This window comes from Salminus brasiliensis, chromosome 5, assembly GCF_030463535.1.
Source record: "Salminus brasiliensis chromosome 5, fSalBra1.hap2, whole genome shotgun sequence".
Lineage (NCBI taxonomy): Eukaryota > Metazoa > Chordata > Actinopteri > Characiformes > Bryconidae > Salminus > Salminus brasiliensis.
The window spans coordinates 40558348-40582224 of record NC_132882.1 but is presented as its reverse complement, the minus strand read 5'-3'; the positions used below and the strand labels follow the sequence as shown (position 1 = coordinate 40582224).

The window sequence follows — 23877 nt, the reverse complement described above, 5'->3', positions numbered from 1 at the left end:
GTCGGTTGTCCCACATTTTGTTTGTAGTTATTAGAAATAAATAACTAAAATGACCAACGATCCAAATTCTTTTTTTCTAACAGGGTGACGGCATGTGACGACAAATATTACTAGTAGTATTGTTTGGAAATTGTTATGGTGACACAGGCCTCTGGGTTACTCATACCACAGACGCCTGCAATATGCAAATATTCTGGTTAAATTAATGTAGGTCAATCTTTAACTGCAACACGTTAATGATTGACCAGTGCTATTTCAGTATACTCAAATATGTAATGTAATCACAATATGTGGCAACAGTGGGGACCTTCTAAAGTTTCAGAGAAGGCCTTATGATTTTTTTGGGAAGTACAAAATTGTGATTGTAATTTTTAGTTACTAGTATTAGAACACTAGACTCTGCAGGCACTGCAGTAATGCACTCCTGGACACTACTGACACTTTACTTTACTTTACTTTAATACCAATATATGTACATATTTACTCAGAATTGTCTTCTATCTGCTTCATTCCTTATTCTTTATAACTGCACTGCCTTTCATCTCTGCTTTCAAATGGCAATTTTTTTACATTTGATTCTATTTATTGTTGTTGTTGTTATTATTGTATTGTATTACTGTGCTGTATTGTGCAATTGTTTGTATTGTGCAAAATGTTCAATAAATGGATTCAATGGATCAATAAAGTATCTGTCTGTGTATCTATCTATCTATCTATCTATCTAATGCTCTTATTTCATTGTTTTGATTGGACACAAAAGCTACCAATGGAAAACTATCCAATCAGCATTTTTTCCCTGTAAAAGGTTAAAAGCTTCTTCTCAATCACAAGCATGATACAAGTGTGGTTCTTCTACGGCATCCCTCTCAAAGAACCCTTTGTGGCACCTTTATTTTTAACAGTATACTTTAATATGGTGCATACTTCACACCAGCAGTCAAGGTTCTCCATGGTGTGGCAAGTGCTTCGGGATTAATATATGCCATCTTATGCTCCTCACCTCTTTGGAAATCTGGATATCCATCATGAAGAAGTGCACATGCTTCTCTCCTTTGTTCAGAGCCAGCTTCTTCGTCACAACTGCAACCAACATAGCAGTGCACGCCACGCCCTGCCAAACACACACAAATAGGTCACCATCTCTCCCACCAGACTTAGACTCAGGCCAACCAACATCGGCTTAAACAATGACGGTTCACAACATGCAAGTGTCTATAAACAGTTCCGGCAAGTGTGATAAGATCATGATTATGACTGTCCTGTTTACTTACTGAAGCAGGAGCATGTACATCTGGAACAGTAGTAAGGGAAGGAAGAAATGTCCTTCAAAGCAATGAGATTTGAAATACATTGACAAAAGTATTGGAACACCTGCTCATTCATGGTTTCTTCCGAAGTCAAGGGTATAAAAAAACCTTGCTTTTGTTGGAGTAACTCTCTCTAGTCTCTACTGTCCAGGCAAGGCTTTCTAATAGAGTGTGGAGCACTGCTGGGAGGATTTGATTGCATTCAGCGACAAGAGGGGTCTCGAGAGGTCAGGATGTTGGATGATCGCTACCCCACCTCCACAACTCCTCCCTAACTCCACAACTCAACCCAAACATCTTGGATGAAGCACCATCCATAACTCCAAAGAACACAGTTCCACTGCTCCACAGCTCAATGCGGAGGGGATTTCTACCCTTCTAGCCCACGCCTGGCATTAGGCATGGTGCCATGTTTATCTGCTCCAGACAGTCTGATTCTGTTTGCAGTACTTCTCTACAGGGACTAGACAAGCTGTATGTGTGTGTGTGTGTGTGTTTTTGCACATCTATGTCAGCAACGAGTGCATCTTAAAGTATCTGAATGCATTCGTTAAAAGGGGTGTCTACAAACATTTGGACAAATAGTGTAAGTCATGTTGGGACAACATCTACTGGACAGGTTATGATCATATGTAAAGGGAGGCTGGTGGAAAATGGTGTATTTCTAGGTATGCTCCTCAAATAGCAGATAGTTCTGGCCCAGTTTGGTTCAGTTATGGCAATGACAAGCAAACTGTGAGCCAAATCTGGTCCAGTGGTAGGGTTTGTCATTCATGGCATTTGACCTCTAGGCCACATGTGGTCCACATGCAACCTACCATATGAGATGATCCTACCACATTTCTATTTTGGCCCAAAACTGGCCAAACTGTAGCCAGCTGTGGCTGTATTCTGGCAACCAGATTCAAACGAAATCATCATTGTTATTCCACAGTGGTAAGTGGGCCGGACGACAGAAGTAAGCATGGACCAGAACACACTCAGGGTGGGGTCACCATTTGATATTCTCACAACATACATAAGTTATGGAAACAGACAAGCCATGAAAGGTCACGAAATGACATCATGCACACTCTTTTCATAATCTTTACCTGTTCTCCTCGATGGCTTGCGTTAGTGAAAGAAGGGGAAAGAAGCATTGAGTTAGTGTTAGTGAATCAGAATTAGCAGGCAGTTCTTTTGAAGAATGGAATTAAAGGAGTAGTTAATTAAAACTGTCAAACATAGCTTGAAAAGCAGCAGCATTAAGTCTCATGTACATTTGTCCATTTTGGTATAACAAGCCTTTTTTGTGCTATACAGAACCACCTTAATCCCATGGCCTGCAAGCAGGATGGACGTGTTCTTACAAACCTCCCAGTAGTCCCTGTTAAGGGGTACAGTAGGGCTACAAGATATAAACAAAACTGACATTGGGGCCCCGAGTGGGTTATTGGATTAAGGCGCTGTCCCCATGATCAGAGGATCGCTGGTTAGAACCCTGGTCATGCTGCTACCCATCAGCAGCCGAGGCCCAGAGAGAGCACAATTGGCCTTGCTCTCTCCAGGGTGGGTAGATGGCGGTTTCTCCCCACATTGCCTTGCTGCAGTGCTGGCATGTTGAAGCCGGGTATGCAGCGCTTTCATCCAGGCGCGTTGGTTGCCCGGAGGGGCGTATGTTGGTCTGGCCTCACCAGTGTTGAGGGCATGTGTTGGGGTGGTGTGCATACGGGTTGGGTAATTGGCAGTCCAAATTGGGGAGAAAATGGGTGGAAAAATCGAATAATAAAAAAAACCCACTAACATTGCTATTTTTTTTTCTATGATTTATAGTGCAATTTAAAAAAATACAGGGGTTTTCACCAGACCTCACCAGAATTCAGTGATCCCATATGTGATGCTATCAATAATGCACTCTGTGTATCCGTTATTGTAGTACATTAAGCAACACTGGGCAGATATAATTAGCCTCTGGTAGGCATGTCATGGAAAAACCATCTCCAAACCACTAATCCATTCTCCATTGCAACGGTCAATGAATATCATGAAGATCAGATTGATCTTGAAATCTTGTGACAAGTTTAACCCGTACAGTTTGGTGCATTCCAAAACTGTAACACAGGGGGTAACTGCTGCTTTAGTATTTCATTCATTGTATAGTGTCTTACTAAACGAGAATCTCTTTAGGCTCCCTTTTCACATTGTTATCTGCAAGTTGGGTGAATAATCAGGGTTGGATGAGTAAGGACTGCAAACTGCTGTTGTGCTATGCTAAGTTTTCATGTATAATTAGCCTAGCATCAAATCAATCTCAAGCCTCCAAATCCACACAGTTTACTATGTCAATATTCGCCAGGCCTAAACAAAAGCTGGCAGAGCTATAGTCATGAAAACTCTTTTAGAATGGTCCCGTGCCTCATACAGTAGTTTCCTAAACACCCTGCTCTGCCGCTCACAGGTTAAGAGGTGCCGGCCAGCGTGGATTCCTCCGAATTAGAAACCAGCCCAGGAGGAAGCACATCCTTCCTGGGATCTGTCCACGCCCCACCGAGAGGATATGAGTTGTGTGAACACCTCCCCAAAACAGATGGCACATGCGAGAAAGAAAATAGATCGCACATGCTCTTGTTCTTTGACACTGACCGGCAACAGGGGTGTTGCAGAGCCTATTTCGATTTTGGGTCTTAGGTCTGTTTCACTTAGACCAGTGGTTCCCAACACTGGTCCAGGAGGATCCCTTGCTCTGCACATTTTAGTGGTTTCCAGCTCTAACACACCACTTTCAACTGGATCAGGTGTGCTGGGAACAGGGTAAACACTCAAATGTTCAGGGCGGGGGGCCCTTCAGGACCAGGGCTGGAACCCAGTCTGGCTGGTGTCTGACTAAGTGAGTGAGACATGAGCAACACAGCGGTGTGACTGCTACACGTCAATACTGCTGTTCATTCAGTGTATGGCCCGTTCTAGAATTGCAAGTACATCGACATATGGAAAGATCAGTGAACTCCAATGGTTGTACTGTTCAAACCATTTAAACCATTAACAAAGTTGACAGTAACAGTGGTGACACCATTTTGTGCCTTAGCCAACCTCATTTTGTGCTTCCTGATGGTTGGTTAGTGGATGGTTAGTTCTGGATCACAGCAGTCACTCTAACTTCTCCCAAAAGGTATCTTATGAAGCTCCACAGAATCTCAATCTAGATATCAAATGGCACGTCTAAAAATCTGAATTTTATGCATTTACGAAAAACTGAATGGAGGAAATACTTAAGATACTGTTGATTTCTAAATTCTGGAAAAGTACTAGTACAAGGTTTTGAGAAAGAGAGTCAAAAGTTTGAATTATTATTAAAATCTTAACAACTAATAATAAAATGAAAAGTCATAATACAGGCCTATTGCTTTCAGAAAGGGGGAAAAAAGGGGGACAAAATGACCTGAGGAATACAGACCTATTATCAGGAGATCGCTAGTCCAATGCCACATCCATTCGTTTTTAAGCTTATAACTAAAGGTAAAGGTAAAGGTGCACGTATTTGTCACTGTACAGTGAAATGTGTCCTCCGCATTTAACCCATCTGGTAGTGAACACACACTCACACACACACACATGTGTTAGGGGCAGTGAGTACACCCACACCCAGAGCGGTGGGCAGCCAACTCCAGCGCCCGGGGAGCAAAGAGGGTAAAGGGCCTAACTAGCATAACTAGCCCTGCTCTCTCTGGGTAGCTCTCCCGCTCATCACTCAATTAGTAACTATATTAGCATTTAGACAAAATTGGAGGGAAGGTTTTTTAAATGATTGATTTATTGTTGTAAATATGAAACCACTGACAGATGAAGTGAATAACATTGATTGGAGGCAGGTAGTGGCTGGTGTGGCGCAACAGTTAACACCACTACCTGCCAGTGAGCTACCTCCCCACATGGAAGACTGGGGTTCGATTCCTGGTCTGGGTGACTATGCTGCGCTACACCAATAAGAGTCCTTGGGCAAGACTCCTAACACGACATTAGCCCACTTATTTAATATGAGTAACCTTGTAAGTCGCTTTGGATAAGAGCATCAGCTAAATGCTGTAAAAAAAAATCTAAAATTCGTCAAAATCAGAGATACTTTGACAAGATTTTCAGGCGACTAGTTTAGAGCAGGTCTTAAGAGGTGTTCCCAGTATGCAGTGGTCAGTATCTACCAAAAGTGCTCCAAGGAAGGACCCCCGGTGAGCCGGTGACAGGGTCATGGCCACCCAAGGCTTACTGATAGATCCATAGAGACTTCACCTCACAACTTAAAGGAGCTAGTGTGCCAGATCCCACAAGTGTTGTGGAGTACATGCCTCGATGGATCAGAGCTATTTTGGCAGCACTAGCTTACCTAGCTTATGGTCAAAAGCCGATCGGTACCAAGAACCCTCGAGCTTCAAGTATGGCTCGGCTTGACCCGGCATCCTTTAAGATCCACGGAAGACAAACGTCCAGACTTTTTTCTGTCCTGGCTCTGAAGTGGTGGAACGAACTTCCCCTGGGTGTCTGAACGGCAGAGTCGCTCGCTGTCTTCAAACAGACTGAAGACCCTCCTCTTCCAAGAGTCCTTAGGCAGAGTGTAGATGCATGTGGAGGACTGTGTCTCCACACTGACTTCTGTATTTAGTAGTATCTCAGCTTAGACGTATCTTCTGGATCCTAGCTGATACCCACTAGCTAAGGGTTTTTTCTGAGTAAACAGTGAAGCACTGGAAAAGAGCATCTGCTAAATGCCTTAAATGTAAATGTATCACTGAACAGGTTTGAGCTTCTCTCATCAGCTGCCTGACAAAAAAAAAACCCACAGCACTGCTTGAATCTTAGTGGCAGCCCTACATTATCTTGTAGAATATAATCACAACATGGAGCAATTATACCTGTAACGTGTGAGGAGGCAAGGAGGCAGGATGCGAGAGTTGATTTTATTAGATTCTGAGTCAACAGGGTCAATGAGTTCAGCAGTGGAAGTCAGCAGAGGGGAGAGATCCAATTCATGAGGATACAGGAAAATGAAAACCAAACGACTAGGGCAAACAAAACACCTGGAAACCTAGAAACTGAGAGAATCTACTAAATAAACTAAGAACATACAAGAAGACCCTAGAGCTGAGACAAGACCATCAGAACAAACACTGGTAACCACAATGAAAGCAAAATGCCCAACAGGGGGATTCGTTCTTATGCACAACAGGAGGGTGTGCTCTTAAAGCAATGGGCTATTCAAGAGCTCTTTTGGTAAAAGCAGTGCTTTTATACAGAACCTTTTATACAGACAAACATCTGGACGCTACATTGTTTGTCTGGTTAAATGGTTCCTTAAAACGCTTTGTACAAAGCCCCTAATAAGTTCCCACTATTGTCCCACTAGTCTAAGAACCCTCTTTCTGTGCTATATAGAACCGTGTTGTTTGCTGGGAGCGTGGGGAGGAAACTGAAGCTGCTTTTGACTTGGCTTGGAAGTGGGAAGCCGGAGCTCGGAATAACGTCATTTTCAACCTTTGCACATGCGAGCTACAAAGTGGGAAAACATGACCGCCCCCATTGGAAGCCTCTGTTGTGTTTGTGCTGCTGGTGTTGTTTTTGACTATTACTACAACTGCTACTATAATCTGGGTTAAAAGCAGAGAAGTGCTACTTTACTACTGTTAGCAGTGTGAGCAGCCATGTAGATCTGACATCATACGCCGACTTTGGATCTGAAAACACTATCCCGACTTTCCGAGATGGAATACCCGGTTAAGAGGCAGGGCTTTTCTAGGGCTTTTCTATGTTGGAGGTTGGAAATTGTCCAGGGTATAAGCGAACGGAGTGAAATGCAGAAAAAGGCAAAGAAACCAGGACTTGCATTTACATTTAAGGCATTTAGCAGACGCTCTTATCCAGACGCAGACGCTCTTATCCAAGTGCTTTACTATTTACTCAAGAAAAACCTCAGCTAGTTTGAATAGGCTAAAAGTTTAGGCACTACTAAATCAATAAGTCAATACGGTGACCACTCTACTATTCGCCCAAGTATTCTTGGGCCTCCTGAAGAGGACAGTGTTCAGTCTGCCTTTGAAGACAGACTCTCAGAGGAAGCTTGTTCCACCACTTTGGTACCAGTACAGAAAAAAGCCTGGACGCTTGTCTTCCGTGGATTTTGAGGGATGGCGGGTCGAGCCGAGCCGTACTTGAAGCTTGAAAGGCTCTTGGTGCAGATCGGCTTTTGACCATTGCCATCAAGTATGGACTTCAGCATACAGCAACAGAGGAGAGGTTTGTTTTTGTGTTTCGGATTCAGACGCCATATTCTGAGGGCAGCCAACCATGTCGGAAACCGACAGGAGTAGCTGAAAGATCTAGTCAGTGGTCGTGGATAAGAAGGGCAGTGTGTGACTGAAGGTGTAGTATGATGGGAGATACAGGCTGCTTGGTGCGTATGCTTTTGGTATAGTGGTACTGAGCTTGTGAGGAAAATCCTGTGAAATCCAATGAAGTGAGCTTGGAGAGGAGTGGGACTGGGATGCCAGACTTTACTGTTGGGCATTTTGCAGGTGTTGTGGGGTTAATTCCGCAAAACACTCACGAAGGGAGGTGTATGGGTGAAGGTAGGGTTATGTACAACCTTAACTGTTAGGTTGTAGGTGTAGGATCTTGTCATCTTCCTTGTCCCAATAGAAGTGTTGCTAATCATAAACGGATCATAAACGACCACAGCAACATGAGAAGGGAGACGACTACCTGATAGAGCTTGCGATATTATGTTACTACAGACTATGTAAATAAAGACTTGGAGACAAGCAGGCTTAAATGTTTGGGGGCTGGAACGGGCCTGAGGTAAATGTGGCAGGGCGTATGTAGGATGATGGCTGAAGCTGAACAGTGTGATTTTGTTACAGGTGAGAGGGCTATCCCACATGTCTATAACTAGCCCAGTGTATTGTTCCAACTGGATTAGGAAACTTTTTTTTTTTTCCTTTGGTTTTCCAAGACTCGGTAGGCAGGTTGGCACACCCTCCGGATTCTCCGGTGCCAAATGCTATAAACCACCTAAAAATGGCAATGCTGGAAAGTGGTGGAGAAAAAAAAGCGGAAAGCTTATAAAAACAGTACGAGGGAGAGTGAGAGGAGTGAAAGATTATTTTCCACTGTGTCAGTGTCAGGGAGGTGTCTGCGCCTGGCTCAGGTCCGCACTCCTGTCGTTTATCGGCTATGATCACAAACCTCAAGAGCAACAGGGCTGGTAGTTCAGTGCATGCACACACACACTTAACTGTACAGACTAAAGGCAAATGTATGGCAAGCCATTTTAGCCACCAGTATTATGAGCTGTTTTTTTTTTTATTTTTACAAATAATACAAGATTCTGACATATTGTCATATTGTCAGGATGACTTATCCTAACTGTAATTTTGATTACCACTGATTTACATGGAATCGTATTCTCTCTATATCTATACAAACTGTAAGATGCCAGATACTTACACTGTAATTCTGACTAGTATATGACTGGCCAACAGTCCATATACATATTAGGAAATGTGCAGTTTCAGATCTCTGAAACATAGTTTTAGATATCTACAATTTGTTGACTGGTTTTGACCAGTAAGGTATATTATTATTATTATAATTATTTTATAATACTACAAATGTTACTAGTAGGAATTAGTGTAGATTTATACTAGAAATAATACCTTTAATTGGACTTTTAAAATGTACAATATTTAAAAAAAAAATGAAATTAATTATGAATATAAGGGGAAATAAATGTTGTCTTAAAAACATTTGATCAAAATGCTAGGGTGACCACATTTCTGTTTTTAAAAAAGAGAACCCTGGGAAGGCATGGGTAGTTAGGACGTCTTGCCTAGAGGGTTTCAAGTAGGCAAAAGTTGTACGTTGAACTGAAAGGAGGTGATCTGGTCATATAGGCTATTAAGGCTATTCATTGGTCTTGCTAAATGAGCAAATGTGTATAAATGTGCATTAACATATTCAACACATTAGCTGCATAGTTTGAGAGTTATTTCCACGTTCACCTTTCCACACACACACACACTGCAACTTAGGCCTACTTGAAACTCCCCAGCCACAAATACAGAAATCATTCACCCTCCCATTTGGAACAAATGTTTTTAGGATGATGATCAGCATGCATTCAACCAGGTGTGCCCAAACTCTTTGACTGGTACTGCTAGTCGGCTTGTTAACAAAACTTTCCTGAGTTGAATGTCACTAACATTTGGTGTTCAGTTAGGGAACCACTGAGTGAACGGTACAACTCTCTCTTTGGCTGAACTCTGAAAGCCCCCATAGATGTGGACATTATATTTGGAGTAAGAAGCCATTTGACTCTGTCTCTCGCCCAACTAAACACTCCTTCATATCAGTATCAGTATCTTCCATTGTAAGACTTCTATGCTCTCTCTCAGTCTCTCTCACTTTCTTTATCTTGTGCATTATCTGTATCCTCCTCCCTTTCTGTTCTCTTTCTTATGAATTTACTTTTTGTTGTTACTTTCAGAATAACTCTGAAATGAGTTCAATAACAGATAAAAACAGCCCATCGATCTACTGTGTTAAATCTGACATTTTTAAGAGCAAGAAATTGGAGCGAATGACTTTTGAACTGGGTGGCAGCAAGTCACCCTTTGACTTTGTGATTGGAGATCTCTAAAACCCCCGTTTTCCCTGGAAAACTGTACGGAATTCTATATGGGTGTAACCAAAGTCTAGTAAAAGTATCCAGGCAAAACAACACTGATACATTCTCATCCAAATCTCATTCCCTCCATATTATTAGTTCATTAGTACTGATAATCTCACGGAACTAAGCCATATGTTTGCAGTTATAAGCATGTTTTCAGCCACAACTGTTGAACACTGCACTTATTACTCTACATTGCTAATGTTTATAAGCCAACAGTATTAATATCTATGTAATACCAAGGTAAAAAGTCATGGTGTAAAATAAAACTTTGCGTAAAGTCCATTACCTCTGGCTTAGTGATGGTTAAACGGCTGTAGCTTACTAGGCTCACCAGTCCAGTTACCTTATACAATAGCGTGCAAAAGTTTAGGCATCTCTAGAAAAAATATCTGTTGAAGGAAAAGAACACCCCTATGTCTCAGACTTTAATTTGGTTATGCCATGGTTTGCTTACAATCATTGTTAGAAAAGGCCAGGTGATGCAAATTTCAAAACTTTATAAATACTCCGACTCCTCAAACCCTGTCCCAGCAGTCATGAGCTTCTCAAAGAAGCTACCTAGCACTTTTACGTATTACATTAGCATTTTTTCTCAGCTCATAATGCAATTAAAAGATGAAGGAAAGAACAGATTCAACTAAACACCAGCAGATTCTGGGAGAACCATCTATAAAAAGCTGAAAATTAATGCACCTCTAAACAAGACACAGGCCGAATGTTTTGCCATGGCCCTTACAGTGCTCCGACCTACAAATCTATGGATCAACCTCAAAAGAGCAGTGGAGCAAGACAGGCCAAGAATCCTCACAGAACTGGAAGCCTTTTGCCAGGAAGAACAGTAAAAAATCCCCCTAAACAAGAACTGAAAGGCTCGGCTACATAAAAAGTGTTTACAAGCTGTGATGCTCGTCAAAGTGGGAGTTAAAACTTTTGCTTCAGGGTCTTGGAACTGTAAAATATTAAATTCTGGAGATCAGATCATCTATTCGCTTAGCTATTCACAGTAACAGGCATTTCGACCAGGGGTGCCCAAACTTTTGCATGCCACTGTAACTTACGATTTCCCTAATTGCAAATATATATTGATTTTGATATCAGCAGCCACTAATTCCAAAGCAATGTGAGTTGCCTTCTAAAACTCCCACAGTGCATCCAACAATAAAGGTAGTATGGAGCTTAATTTATACTGATAGAAAACACTGAAGCCCACAGATATCTCTGATTCCATTTTACAACGGTGTGGACATGCAGCACAGCAACTACTCTGGGGGCAGATTTCTAATATGTTAAATTAGAGAGGCAAATGCAAACACCCTGAATGTAAAATGATGCCATAATGGAATGCAAATGGACATCCAAAGCAGCTAGTTGTTACTATGCAGTTTACGGAGTCACTGTATGCCACTTGTTGTTCTTTAGAGCTTCTTTATAAGATAGATACATGATACAGAGTCATGTAGTGTTCTAACATTAATAATAATAATAACTGATAATGACCCTGATTTACTCAGCATACAACAAAGCACACTGAGGTCTAATTTAGGAGGATAATTTCATATATTGCTCATTTGTAGTTCAGGTGATTTGTCGTACAGCTCTAGGGAAAAAGGTGTGAAAAGTGCTTCATGGCTGTCTCAAACACACACAGACCGCTATTCATCACAGCAAACATTCACAGTGCTCAGTAGTGCAAAGGGCCATGGCCGTATCATATTTACCATGACGCCTGTAAAAAGACAGACCACTTTCCCGCAGCTGGTGTAGGGGGACACGTCTCCATAGCCCACAGTCAGGAAGGTGATGGCGATGAGCCAAAGCGCTGTTCCCATGTCTCCCGTCAGCACTTCTGCCTGCCTACAGAGGGAGACACACAGCCGAGGGGTCTGAGTTTAGCCAAGGGGTCCAAGGAGTTTAACTGGTGTACGCAATAGGGTTTCCGGGGTCCTAAATATTTTGGTAACTGTGAATAGTTAAGGAAGAAGTGAGTCCAACAGGCATAAAATCCCCAGGAGATTTAAGCTCTCTGATAAAAAGCTCTCTAAACACTTGCACTGGCATCTTATTTGGCTACAAAATGCATTTACAAGCTGTGATACTAGACATAGGGTGTGTTAACTACGTGCTGACCATGATTATTGCTTAAACCTTTGTAGAACCACTGGCCATTTCCTTTTTTTAAATATAAAAGATGGTAAAACATAAAAAAAAACAAACACCAATCAACCATGATATTAAAACCAGTTAGCTGGACACCTTCTTCACCTACTGACCACTGCATACCGGGGACATCTCACAAGAGTTCTGATCAAAGTGGCTCAGATTCTTATGCCTGCTTCCAATACATCAACTTGCTGTCTAATATGGAGATTCCACCCCTTGGCAGGTACCTTTGGAACCAGATAATCAATGCCATTCACCTGAATTCACTTCACAGTAGTGGTTTTAATACTACGGCTGATTGATGCATATATTGGAAAAATCAAGAAATACCATGTGATAATACAATCTATCAGCAATTTTCTGCTTACTGCTTTGATTTGATTTGATTAGTCGTTTTCAGAGATAATCAGAGACAGATTTCTTTCTTCATTCTCTACATCTTACTGTGTGGTTTTAGATTACAGCTAATTATTCTGGATATGTCTTGAAACTTTATTTATTTGTATGAAATGTTAAATGCTTTCAAATCTTTGTGGCTTTCTAGTGTTACTTGAAAACTGTTAAGTTGTACAGTATAGGCATTTACATTACATTTATATTTACAACAGATTATTTTATTTACGTCCACAAAAACAACTCAGCAAAGGCTACCTTGGGAAAATATGGCTCCATAGGCAAAAAAAAAAAAGACAAAGTTAATGCTAGACCGACTGGAGAAGGGTGAATGGTGGACTAGCACTGCTGTTGTTATCCGATGTGGAGCTACAGAAATGGCTTAAAAGGTAATGTTGTGAGACCGAAGCAAGTGTTCCTGCGGTTCTCCAGCATCTGGACTGGCTGAAAAGGTTAAGGGAGTAGGGAGAATGACAATCTGAAGCAATTGCTGCTGCGGTTATCCACACCGGAGGGCTACATCATGCCATGTAAGCTTCTGGAGAAGGCTAAGAGCTAACTGAATCCACTGTGGCTGTTACCTGGGACACTAAAGCCTCTGAAGTAACGAGAAAAAGATCAAATCTAAGGCCAGGCCCACCAAGCACTGCAGTTGCAGTTATCTGGCACACAGAAGAGCTGGAAAGGCTAAAAGCTAAGGCTTGTCTGACTGGAATAAGCAACGCTGTGGTTATTTGACACGCGAAAGCCTCTCGAGTGGCTGAAAAGGCTAAAAGCTAACTGTGGCGAAAAGTACATATCCAGTGAGCATGGTGCTCCATGCATTAGTGTCATATGTAAAGAACACAGCAGAGCAGCAGCTGTTCCTGCGAGGAGAATCCTGCAAAGACTGTAGCAAAAACAGCTCGTCCGTAATTGCATAGAGAGGGACGTTATAGTAGGGTTGCAGTGCATTAACCCCTCATTACAAAAACAAACATACATTTGAGAGTACAGAAGTGAAGAAACCACAGGCGCTGATGTACAGAGATGTGGAAAAAAAAGTGATCTAGATAGATAAGCATTCTCCACGAGCATGTGAGGGCAAGTCTGACTGATCACCTTTACCCTATAATGACCTGATGAGTATGAAACTAATGTCAATCATATGTTGTAGCCTTTGCATGATGTCAGATGTCAGCCTGTGAAATGTCAGTGCTGTGAAACAGTATTTATTCCTTCCCAATGTCTTCTATTATTGCATATTTGTCACATTTAAATGTGACTGTCCGACTAATCTTAAGTTAGTGAAGTTATTGTAGAGAACTATCATTGTGCCATCCTTGGCAGTGACAACTGCAATCAAATGTTTTTGAAGAGCCTTTCACATCGCTGTGGAGGAATTCTGGCCCACTCTTGCAGAAATCCTTTCATAACCGCTGCAAAGTATACCATGGTGGGCCAAGCTTTAGCTTTTAGCCTTTCCAGTTGCTCCAGAGGCTCCCATGTGTTGGACAACCACTGTGTCACTTACTTCAATCAGCCTAGTGTTAGCTTTAAGCTTTTTTTAAGCCACTCCAGAGGCTTCCGTGCACCAGTTAACCACACCAGTGCTTACTACCACAGCGTCGCTTACTCCAGACGGACACCTGTCCGTATGATAACAGCATGGTACAATCTCTTCAGAACGTGGCATAATGTGCTGCTTTTTGAGACCTTTTATGATGCTTACCATTGCTAGCCATAATAATTTTAGATATTTAGATATTTAGACTGCCTGGGTTTGGCTATTGAAATGCAACCCATTTGATAATTGAATTTGGTTAACTGTCTTGATTTAGTAGTTAAGGGGGCAACTACTTTTTCAGATGGGTGATGTAGGTTTTTAATAAGTGATCTGATGAACTGAGCTTCCTGCTTTTACAAAACAAAATTCCATATGGTTCTCATTTTTCATTGCATGTCAAGCAGAGGTAATCATCAGTAATATCAGCTAAACATAATTTATTTTACTCCAATCTTGGATACACAAAGTGAATTATTAGTATCATGACATGCTGGATCATTTACTTCTAGAGAAATCTGGTAAAGATTCCTATATTTTTTAATATCGCAGAAAAAAGATACATATTGCAATGTCAATTGTTTCCAGTATTGTGCAGCCCTAATCTAAACCATTTTAAACGTGTGATAAATATGCAGAAATACAAGTGCTTTTTCACAGCACTGTATATGGACTGGAAGTCTTTATCAAAACACAATGGAGTGAATATCTTTTGGAAATGTCTCTGGTGTTTCCAGAGAATTTTGGAAACCTATGCCACTGGTGGCTCATAGTGGCCTTAGACTTTTATGTTGGTTTTTCCCTTTTTACATCAACAACATTTTTACCATCTCACATTTTGTCCAGGTTATTGAGTTCATTTGAGGCAATAAACTAGAAAATTACTTTTCTCTGCAATGTATACAACAAATCATACTGGCTACTCTTTACGAGTAACTTCACAGTCCTATTTAACCTCTTGAACTCTAGGGCTAATTGTTGAGTTTTCATTTTTAAGACCCATCACTTAGTAACCACTAATTATTCAGTAACTGCTAAAATTATTCAGTAACTGCTATAAAACTAATATGTAACTTATCTTATTTGAGGGTGAGGAATGAAGAATAGGGCCACACCCAAGCCTTTAAAGGGGTAATGTTGGCTTTTTACCATCAGCTAAAACCTACCACTACTACGAACCTGACGTACCTTTCTCTCCGGCTCTCCAAAAAGAGGTTTCCCCTAAACAAACTGAGGCATATGGTACTTAATTTCACTTTCCATGGCCAGTTGGCAGGATTTAAAGGAATTTTTGTTAGACTTCCTGAAATGGACCTCTTTATAACAAATCTGTTGCTAAGTATCTTTTCCAAATTAGGGCCTCAAATTGACCATCAACAGTGATGGTAAAATGAATCTGCGCCCAGTGCTTCATGTGCTTCTAAGTGTACACACGAACAAATGTGTGTATAGCTTGTGAAGCAATGAACAAACCTAAAAGACAGAGTTTTGCAGACCTTTTTTTCATAAAACAAATTATATATATATATATATATATATATATATATATATATATATATATATATTATATTCTATAATATATATAAATCTAATTATATATATATATGGCTTCCACTGACAGTTAAGAAGTTTCTGGACACCCCATCTAATGAATGAATTCAGCTATTTAAGCTCTTAAAAAGTCTATGGACTGCCTGCAGGCCGAAAGTTTTATTACAAACTTCCACAAGTTCGTACAGAAGTCCCTGTAGTTACTGAATAATATGCCTTGGTGTGTAATAAGCTTTTCTGTGTTATGGGGTTAAGTTGTACCCATTGCTGACACACAGATGTTCAAAGACACACACAGCTTGTCTAGGCCCTGCAGAGAAGGACAGCTAATACAATAGGACTCTCTGGAGCAGATAAACATGAAGCTATTAGCACCATGCCTAATGCCAGGCATGGGCTAAAGGGGTATAAAGCCCCCCAGCGTCGAGCTATGGAGCCGTGGAACTGTGTTCTCTGGAATGATGGTTGGTGCTCCATCCAGTGCTTTTTGGAATGAGTTGGGGAGGTGATCATCCAACATCCTGACCGCGCTAAAGCTCTTGTTGCTTCAAAATCTAGTCAAAAGCCTCCTCTGGACAGCAGAAGCAGTTATTCCAGCAAAAGCAGTATAAACTTAAATACAGTGCCTTCCTTAATGTTTGGGAGAATTAAAGCAGTCATGTAGTACTTTGTTGCATATCTCTTGCATGCAGTGACTGCTTGAAGTTGAGTGTCTTCTCTAGTGATGCTTTGCCATGCTTTATAATGCAGTCATCCTCAGCTCTTGCTTGTTTCAAGGGCCTTGGTTTCACTTCAGTGTATGGAACGCATGCTCCATTGGATTTAAATCAAATGACTGGCTTGGCCAATCAAGAACCCCAGGGTTCCCTGTGTTACCGCCTTCAGCGGTTAAATCACCAATGAAGATGAACACGTCAGTAGCTGTGACCGCAATACTTGCACAAGCCATGACATCCCCACCACCATGTTTCACAGATGAGGTGGTACGCTTTACCCTATTACTCTGTAAAAGTGTGTGCAGCATACCTTTCGCACAGCCTTAGCATCCAGGCGGCAGACAGCCAGAAGAACAAGATGAAGACCAGGAGGGTACGGGCTGGATACTTGTTCATGAGCACCTTGAGCACAAAGCGGAAGGTGAAGTTAATGTTGTTGAGAGAGCCAATGCTCCTGTAGGAGGCGCTGAGGAGGACCTTGCTGTGCAGGAGGATGGCTCTGTGCACCAGGTACAGGCGCAGGAACATCAGCCCCGACAGCAGAAGCTCCACCTCCAGCCACGTCTCCCTCTGGCTCTGGCACAGGCAGATGGGTGTGACGGAGGAATTCCACGTGAGGCTCGGCGTCGGCACCCCCACGTCGGGCCCCAGGTATGAGGCCACTGGGTGGATGGCGCAGACGAGCAGTTCCAGAGAGATGCCGAGCACCCGGTTGGTTGTCATGGCGATGCGCCAGTCCACCTGGTTGTGGTCTATGATGAACAGCTTGGAGAGGAGAAAGACAGAGAATAGCGAGGTAAATTGATGTTTTGTTTTCTTTACCCTAAATGTAGCTGGTCAGCAAAAACACGTTTGGCGTCCAAAATAAAAAGCTAAGAGGCCAATGTGGCTTTCGGTCACCAGTTTTCGTGTGACACCTTTGCTGAATTTAACAGCCTGGTAAAACTATGATGTTTATCCTTATGTTTTTCCTGCTTTGACATAACTCAATTTTGGAGCAGGACCATGCCCCACTGGCACTCCTACTGGCCTTCAAGCCCCTTATACACCCCCGCTTCTCAGTTCAACTCTCAGTGTCAAACAAACGTCACACCCACCTCCACCCCGTCTCCTCCCTTTCTTCCATCACTCCCCACACCAACGGGGGGTCTGGCATGAGAAAGCCGTCTCAGACTACTCTATTCTAAAAACACTCAGGAGTCCACCCTCCTGTTCCATCTCAGGGCGTGGTCAGCACCAGCAAACAGTGTTTAATATTGATTCATTTTGTTAATTAGTTTTTATGAGTTAATGGTTAAGTGGTGTGAGAAGCAGAATTCCGAATCTGATTGGACGGCTTTGACAGAGGTGAATTCTTTTTTTTTTTACCACTAGTCTCTTAAAACCAGTAAATGACTGGAAACAGCTGCTATGAGAAGCAGTTACAATTAAACAGGAGAAGAGGATCATTTTATCATGGGATCATGGGGGCATAATTTTATATATTTTTATTTATATAACAGACACCAAAAGGGGAAAGGAAATGCAGAAACAGAAATATTTAAAACTAAGGTTTTTTTGGGGCCTGACTGAAAAGACAGAAACATGCAATTAGTATTAATCACATGTTCAGGATTTCAGAGCTGAAAATGCAACATATTACACACTGCCAATCAATGAGATGAATATGAAACTGCCAAATTTAGTATTAATCATGTTGTTACGTTAGTTAGGTTTTGCAGTTCTAGCATAAACCATTATTTAAGCTCAGTTGTTGTAAATATCTGTTACACTTTATATAAACACTTTATTATTTATTCTTTTTCTATTTTTATTTTATTTGCAGTATTTGTACTTGTACTCAAGTATTAGACGTATGTACTTCCTCCACCTCTGCTTCTCACGTGGCAAAAGACAAAGCATCTCCCATGGTTGAGGACCAAGCCATGTCAAGTGGCCAAACTCAAGTGCTTGAGTATGAAGCACAGTCCATAGATGCTTGTTCTTTTGTGGCTGACCTGCCCCACTGGCTGCACCATAAACTACTGACAACTGATCAGACTGTCGTCTCCAAGTCTCCAGTGGTGCTGTCTCTCCTGCCTCTCACATCCATATCTGTCTGTATCTGTTCTTACCTCTGTGTTCACCCTATTTGTTAAGCTTACACTTGTTCTCTCTAGACATGTTCTGGACTTTGGATCCAGTCACAACCCCATTTAGGGGTTAAGGTCCTGCCCCTACATTTGGCTCCTGGTTCTGTTCCCTGTATGGCTCTCCAACTAGTCCCTGTTACAATCACTGTTCTGGTCCTTATCCTCACCTAGGTCTCAGTGCCCATCACGTTTCTGTCTCGGTCTCTGTCCCTGTCCATTCTAGGAACTCCTACGACATCTATGGGTCTTCCTCAGTTGAGCCTGCTCCTGTGTCTTGGGAACTGCAGACTGGGGGATTTTGTTATGACATTCTCAGCCTGCCCAACCTCCTGACCTCTTCCTATTCCCTCCTAGTTTCTTGTCGTCATATGGGTCTAGTTTGCAGCACCACCCTGTTATTATGTTTCATGTGTCAATGGACACCCTGATGGTCTTGGCATTGGCCTTTTTTTTACATTTTACATAGTCTCTAGACTTCTAAGGGCTAATATGGTTTGCTTTCCTTCTATCAGCATTATGAAGAGTTGCCATGGGTGTTACATGAACCCCATGGAAACAGAGTGAGGAGTGATGAGCAGGTGTTGAAGATGGGAGGGTAAGTGGGTGGATAGGTGGATCGGGGGAGGAGGGAGGGTACGGGACAAGCTGAGAGTTGGGGTGGGATCGAGTAAAAGCAGATGATATCTTGGCAGGACTGGCCGCAGGCAACATGTGCTTAGGTACTCAAGATGAGCTTGAGGCACAGGGCCAAATGCCAAAGTCTCTCAAGTACGGTGTTCAGATAACAGACAGGACACCATTTCAATGTTGCACTGCACTAAGATAGTCATACAACTGGTGTGCTTCTCTTTCTTGCTACAACTTGTAGCACTGTTTATTTTTGTTTTTTTTCTCAGTAGCTTTAGATATTACCGTCACTTCCACTTTTTCCCTCCTGGTGAGAGATCTCTCGCTGGGAAAAAATGACCGAATGGCTGAATTGTGAGTGGAAGATACAGAGAAGATTAGCAGTATGAACTCTTGCCTCTGCAAATTGGTAGGCTGGTTTGTAGCAGTTCTGCTTTTGGGCAAACACTAAAGGCATGCTGCTAACTGTACAGAGGCCATCCGCAGCGTCAGGAGGTGAGATAAGCCGTCCGTAGCGGTTATCTCTGTGCTGCACTTGCAGATCGTTCAGCTCTGATAGACTTCCTGAAATCAAGCCGGTCCTGGTTAAAAGGTCTCTGTACAAACCATCCAGTTCCTTTACTTGGCCGCTATCCACGCTCTCCTGAATGGAGACTGACCCGGTCATCATGGATTAGCACGGGTGTTAAAATGCATTGATCTGAACTAAACTGAGTCAACTGTTCAATAACTTTCTCACTGATTCTCTGCAAAAATAATAAAAATAAGCTCTTTCATTGTCAAATCATGAAGAAATCTTCGAGAGATTTCCTAAAAGAACTGAAATCTAAACCAAGATTGTTCTTCATCTACACCACTAGTGTAGAAGAGAGAGGCAGAACTGGACTTGGAGAGCCTGGAGTGTTATATTACACACTTCTCCCCTGAACCTCATTTGTATGTCCACTGACTAGGCAATACACAGCTGACAAAAATAAATTGACCATATTACTACTGGCCCTCTGAGACCTATCACCTGCTAGCATGACCAGCTATTCATGTAAACATGATATTCATAAGCAATAAACATCAGGCCCCCGATCTTCTATATGGCAGCATCACTATACAGCTTCTGAAAATGTGTTAATCCTCATGTAGACTCCTCTTTCATCTGAGCAAGCCAAAGGCACATTTTAGGAGTCTCTAAATGGTCCCATGTGCTCCATTTTTTTCAGTTATTGGAAATAAGATTATAAATTAAATTACCTTCAATCCTTTAATCTCTTTATTTAAAATATTATTCTTTTAATTTAATAATAGTTTAAATCCAATCATGTAATAATCTTATGATCGTTGTGCATGTAGACACGCTTACTGAGGCAAAAAAGCAGCGTGGGTCAACATTTGAATATATAATGTACAACTGAACAACTTTCCTCCGTGAGAATCCGCTGGAAGGTCAGGTTTGATGGGAGCACTTACCCGGATGTCTTTATAGTGGAAGGCGATGATGAGGATGAGGAGACAACCGGTGGAGAAGCTTATGAGGCCGTTTATGGAGATGGCGTAGATGGAGCCCTGGGTACAGAGGAAGACGTCATCACTGTGAGGCTAGACTTTACATCTTGTGTAAAGCCTTTCCAGAAGAATACAGACAATTGCAGACTCTTACAGATGGGGCAAACTCTTGATTCTGGAAGAAACATTCAGTGTGAAAGTGTCTACGAACTATTGGTCATATAGTGCATTAAAAAGCAACAGGTCTGAAAAGATCCCAGCAAATAAGTTTAATTCCCAGGTAATGGTGCTTATGAGGCAGAGGCCTAGCTGGAAAAAACACCATTGTCCCAGGCTCTGCCCACTCTCGACCTCTCACATTTGCAGCTTCCCCTGGACTGATTAGCATACAATTACATATGTTTGTCTCCGTTTGCCCTTTGCGAAGTCTCCATGTTTTTCCACTGAGCTCTGAGCTGTGTCATTCATGTTTGAAGGTCTCTTAGCTCTTAGCTGTGACCCAGGTTGTTACTGGATATATGGATCATGGATTTGCTTATGCTGCTGTCGCCTGCCCTGTCTGCTGTTTTTACAACGGGTGTTGGATAGTCCCTAATAAAGCCACTTAGCAAACACAACCTGCCTCAACCCCTTCATTACGGCCATATCTCAGTTCTATGAAAGAGTTTGATACCCTATAACTAAACTAAGTCCAGATGCGCAGGTGATGCAAAATCAAACCTTGTCCCGCCAACATGCAGCCGTCTAAGAGTGCTAGATTCACCCAAGCAGCTCCCTATAATTCATGACCACAAAGCAGGAGAAGGCTATAAGACGGCAAAGCAAAGAAATGGCTGTTAATGTTAATAAGAACAGTGGAGGTCAAGTTGAGATCTAGAAGACCAAGGACACTTTCTAAGAGAACTGCTCATATGATCACTAGGAAAGCAAATCAACCCCCCCCCCCTCCTATTTTTTAGCAGATTCTGAAGTGGTGGTGCACTTTTCTACTGTGCAGGGATACCTGCACAATTATCACCTTCAAAGAAGAGTCATCAGAAGAAAGACTTTCCTGCGTCCTAATCACAACATTCAAAGCAAATATTATTTTTAAAGGAACATGTAAACAAGCCTGTTCGTATTTATGGAAAACAATTCCTGTGGACTCATGAAGTTACAACACAACTTCTTGGCCGCATTAAGAAAAGGTACGACTTCATGGAAAGAACACCTCTCCAACTGTTAAGCATAGGCATGGCTCGATCATGCGTTGGGCTTGTGTTGCAGCCAGTGGCACAGGGAACATTTACTGGTAGAGGACAGAATGGATTCAGTTAAACATCAGCAAATGTTGGAAGCAAACATCACACTATCTGAAAAAACGCTAAAGACGAAAAGAGGATGTCTTCTACAGCAGGGTAATGATCCTAAACACACTTCAAAATCAACATGGACGACTATGATCCTAAACACACTTCAAAATCAACATGGACGACTATGAGAGTTGAAAGTTTTGCCATGGCCCTCACAGTCCCCCAACCTTAATATCATTGAAACTCTGGATAGATTAAAAAACAAACAGTGCGGCATGGCGACCTTTTGTAAGGAAAAATGGGCGAAATCCCCCAAACAAGAACAGTAATGTCATTTACTTCTTAAAAACTCTTATATCATGCAATGAAAGGCATAAGCTGTTAAAAAAATAATTAAACACTGCAAAACATACATACTATGCAATGCACATGTATGCTATTATTGTCCCTATTGCCCCCGTCAAATAATGTGTTGCCCAAAGTTATAGCAAAACACATTCTGGTACATTAAAATCAGTCATTACATTTTAATGCCGGGAGAGGTGGATGACAAATGAACTTCCAGCACTTGCTAAAATGTAATGCACAATTAAGTTTATTGATCCATGCTGTTATGTTACTAATCACCCTAATGGCTTTTTTTTTGCATGCTCTGTCCTTGTTCCTTGTTGGCTTGTCATTAACTTGTATGATGGAGTGCTCAGTGCAGACGCGTTTGAGCAGCCATTGAAAACCAGTGGAAGGAAAATTCTAAGAAATGACGAGCAGGCCTAGGGCTCTGGTTTCTCAAACAGCGTCATAGCGTAAAAGATTATCATAAGGATGGCAGAGCTTGCAGAGTAAATATCACACTGAACACCGTTAAGATGATCCAAACACTGCGGTGCTTCTGGAAAAATGGGCCTGATTTGAATTCCTGGTACACGGACAGTGTATTACAACCAGAGGTGGGGAACATTGCCTGTGTGAGTAAAAGCTAGCATGACTGGTAAAAGTGCCCAAGCAGAACTGATTACAGAACTGAAACAGAACTTCTTAGAACGTCCTGCATCTTGCAGCAAGGGCACTGACGTCTGTTAGGCTCTGTTCCTCGCTTTTTGCAATCCTTTCACTCCAAGATAAAATGCTAAAAGCTCGAAAGTGGCGGTGAGAGCAGCAGCAAAGCAGAACAGACAGACGACAGGGGCGGCAAACCGGGACCACACTATGGCAAAAGCCAACACCTGTCGAGTGGCCCCTACCATCTCTTCTGTTCATCAACTGTTCCCTCAAAAACAAACTGGACCACCTCAGCTAAACCAAACAGGAGTGAAACACACATCGGAAGAGAAAGCGTCGGCTTATTCTTTTTACTGGTAAGACACAAGAAGGTCAAACCCAGGGAAGAGAGTGGGGGCAAGGCTAAAAGTTAACTGGCTATTTCTCAGCTTGCTAAAAGCATGTTAGGAGGACACTTCTAACTTATGACATATTATGAACCATCAAGAGTCCTTAGATCTCAGGGTGCTGGCTTCTTACTCGTTCCCAAAATTCAGAAAACCTCAGCAGGGGGAAGAGCCTTTTCTTATAAAGCCCCCCAACTCTGGAATAACCATTCAGATAATGTTCAGGACTCAGACACAGTCTCACTCTTTAAATCTAGGCTGAAAACTTATATGTTTAGTTTAGCTTTTGGTGATTAATGTTTCCCCTTAGATAAAGGTTGGGGTTCAGGGGTTCGCGGACACAGGGAATTGTAGTACACTGAGATGCTGGAGCTGTCATCTCGCTGCTTACACGCGATCACTCAGGTTTGTGGACGGTGGATCAGATGGGCGCTAGCGTTTCAGGGTGCTCCCGTGTCTGTGTTACCTTCTGGCTCTCTCCTTTTAACTAGGCTGTTATAGTCAGACCCGCCGGAGTGGCTTGCTCACTGGGGGTCTTTGATCCTTCATTTTTACGTTATTTCTTTTTTTTCTGTCTTT

At 42.1% G+C, this 23877-nt stretch overlaps 1 protein-coding gene across 1 annotated transcript in view; it reads right to left on the bottom strand.

Annotated features, from left to right (window-relative positions):
* The window catches only part of kcnn4 (potassium intermediate/small conductance calcium-activated channel, subfamily N, member 4), a 53466-nt gene that overhangs the window by 14679 nt on the left and 14910 nt on the right, over nt 1-23877 (bottom strand). The window contains exons 2-5 of the mRNA XM_072680400.1: nt 20586-20681; nt 16676-17130; nt 11721-11856; nt 1001-1111 (exon numbers count right to left, since the gene is read on the bottom strand). Of these exons, the coding sequence (XP_072536501.1) occupies nt 1001-1111; nt 11721-11856; nt 16676-17130; nt 20586-20681 (798 nt within the window). The remainder of the gene's footprint in view (nt 1-1000; nt 1112-11720; nt 11857-16675; nt 17131-20585; nt 20682-23877) is intronic.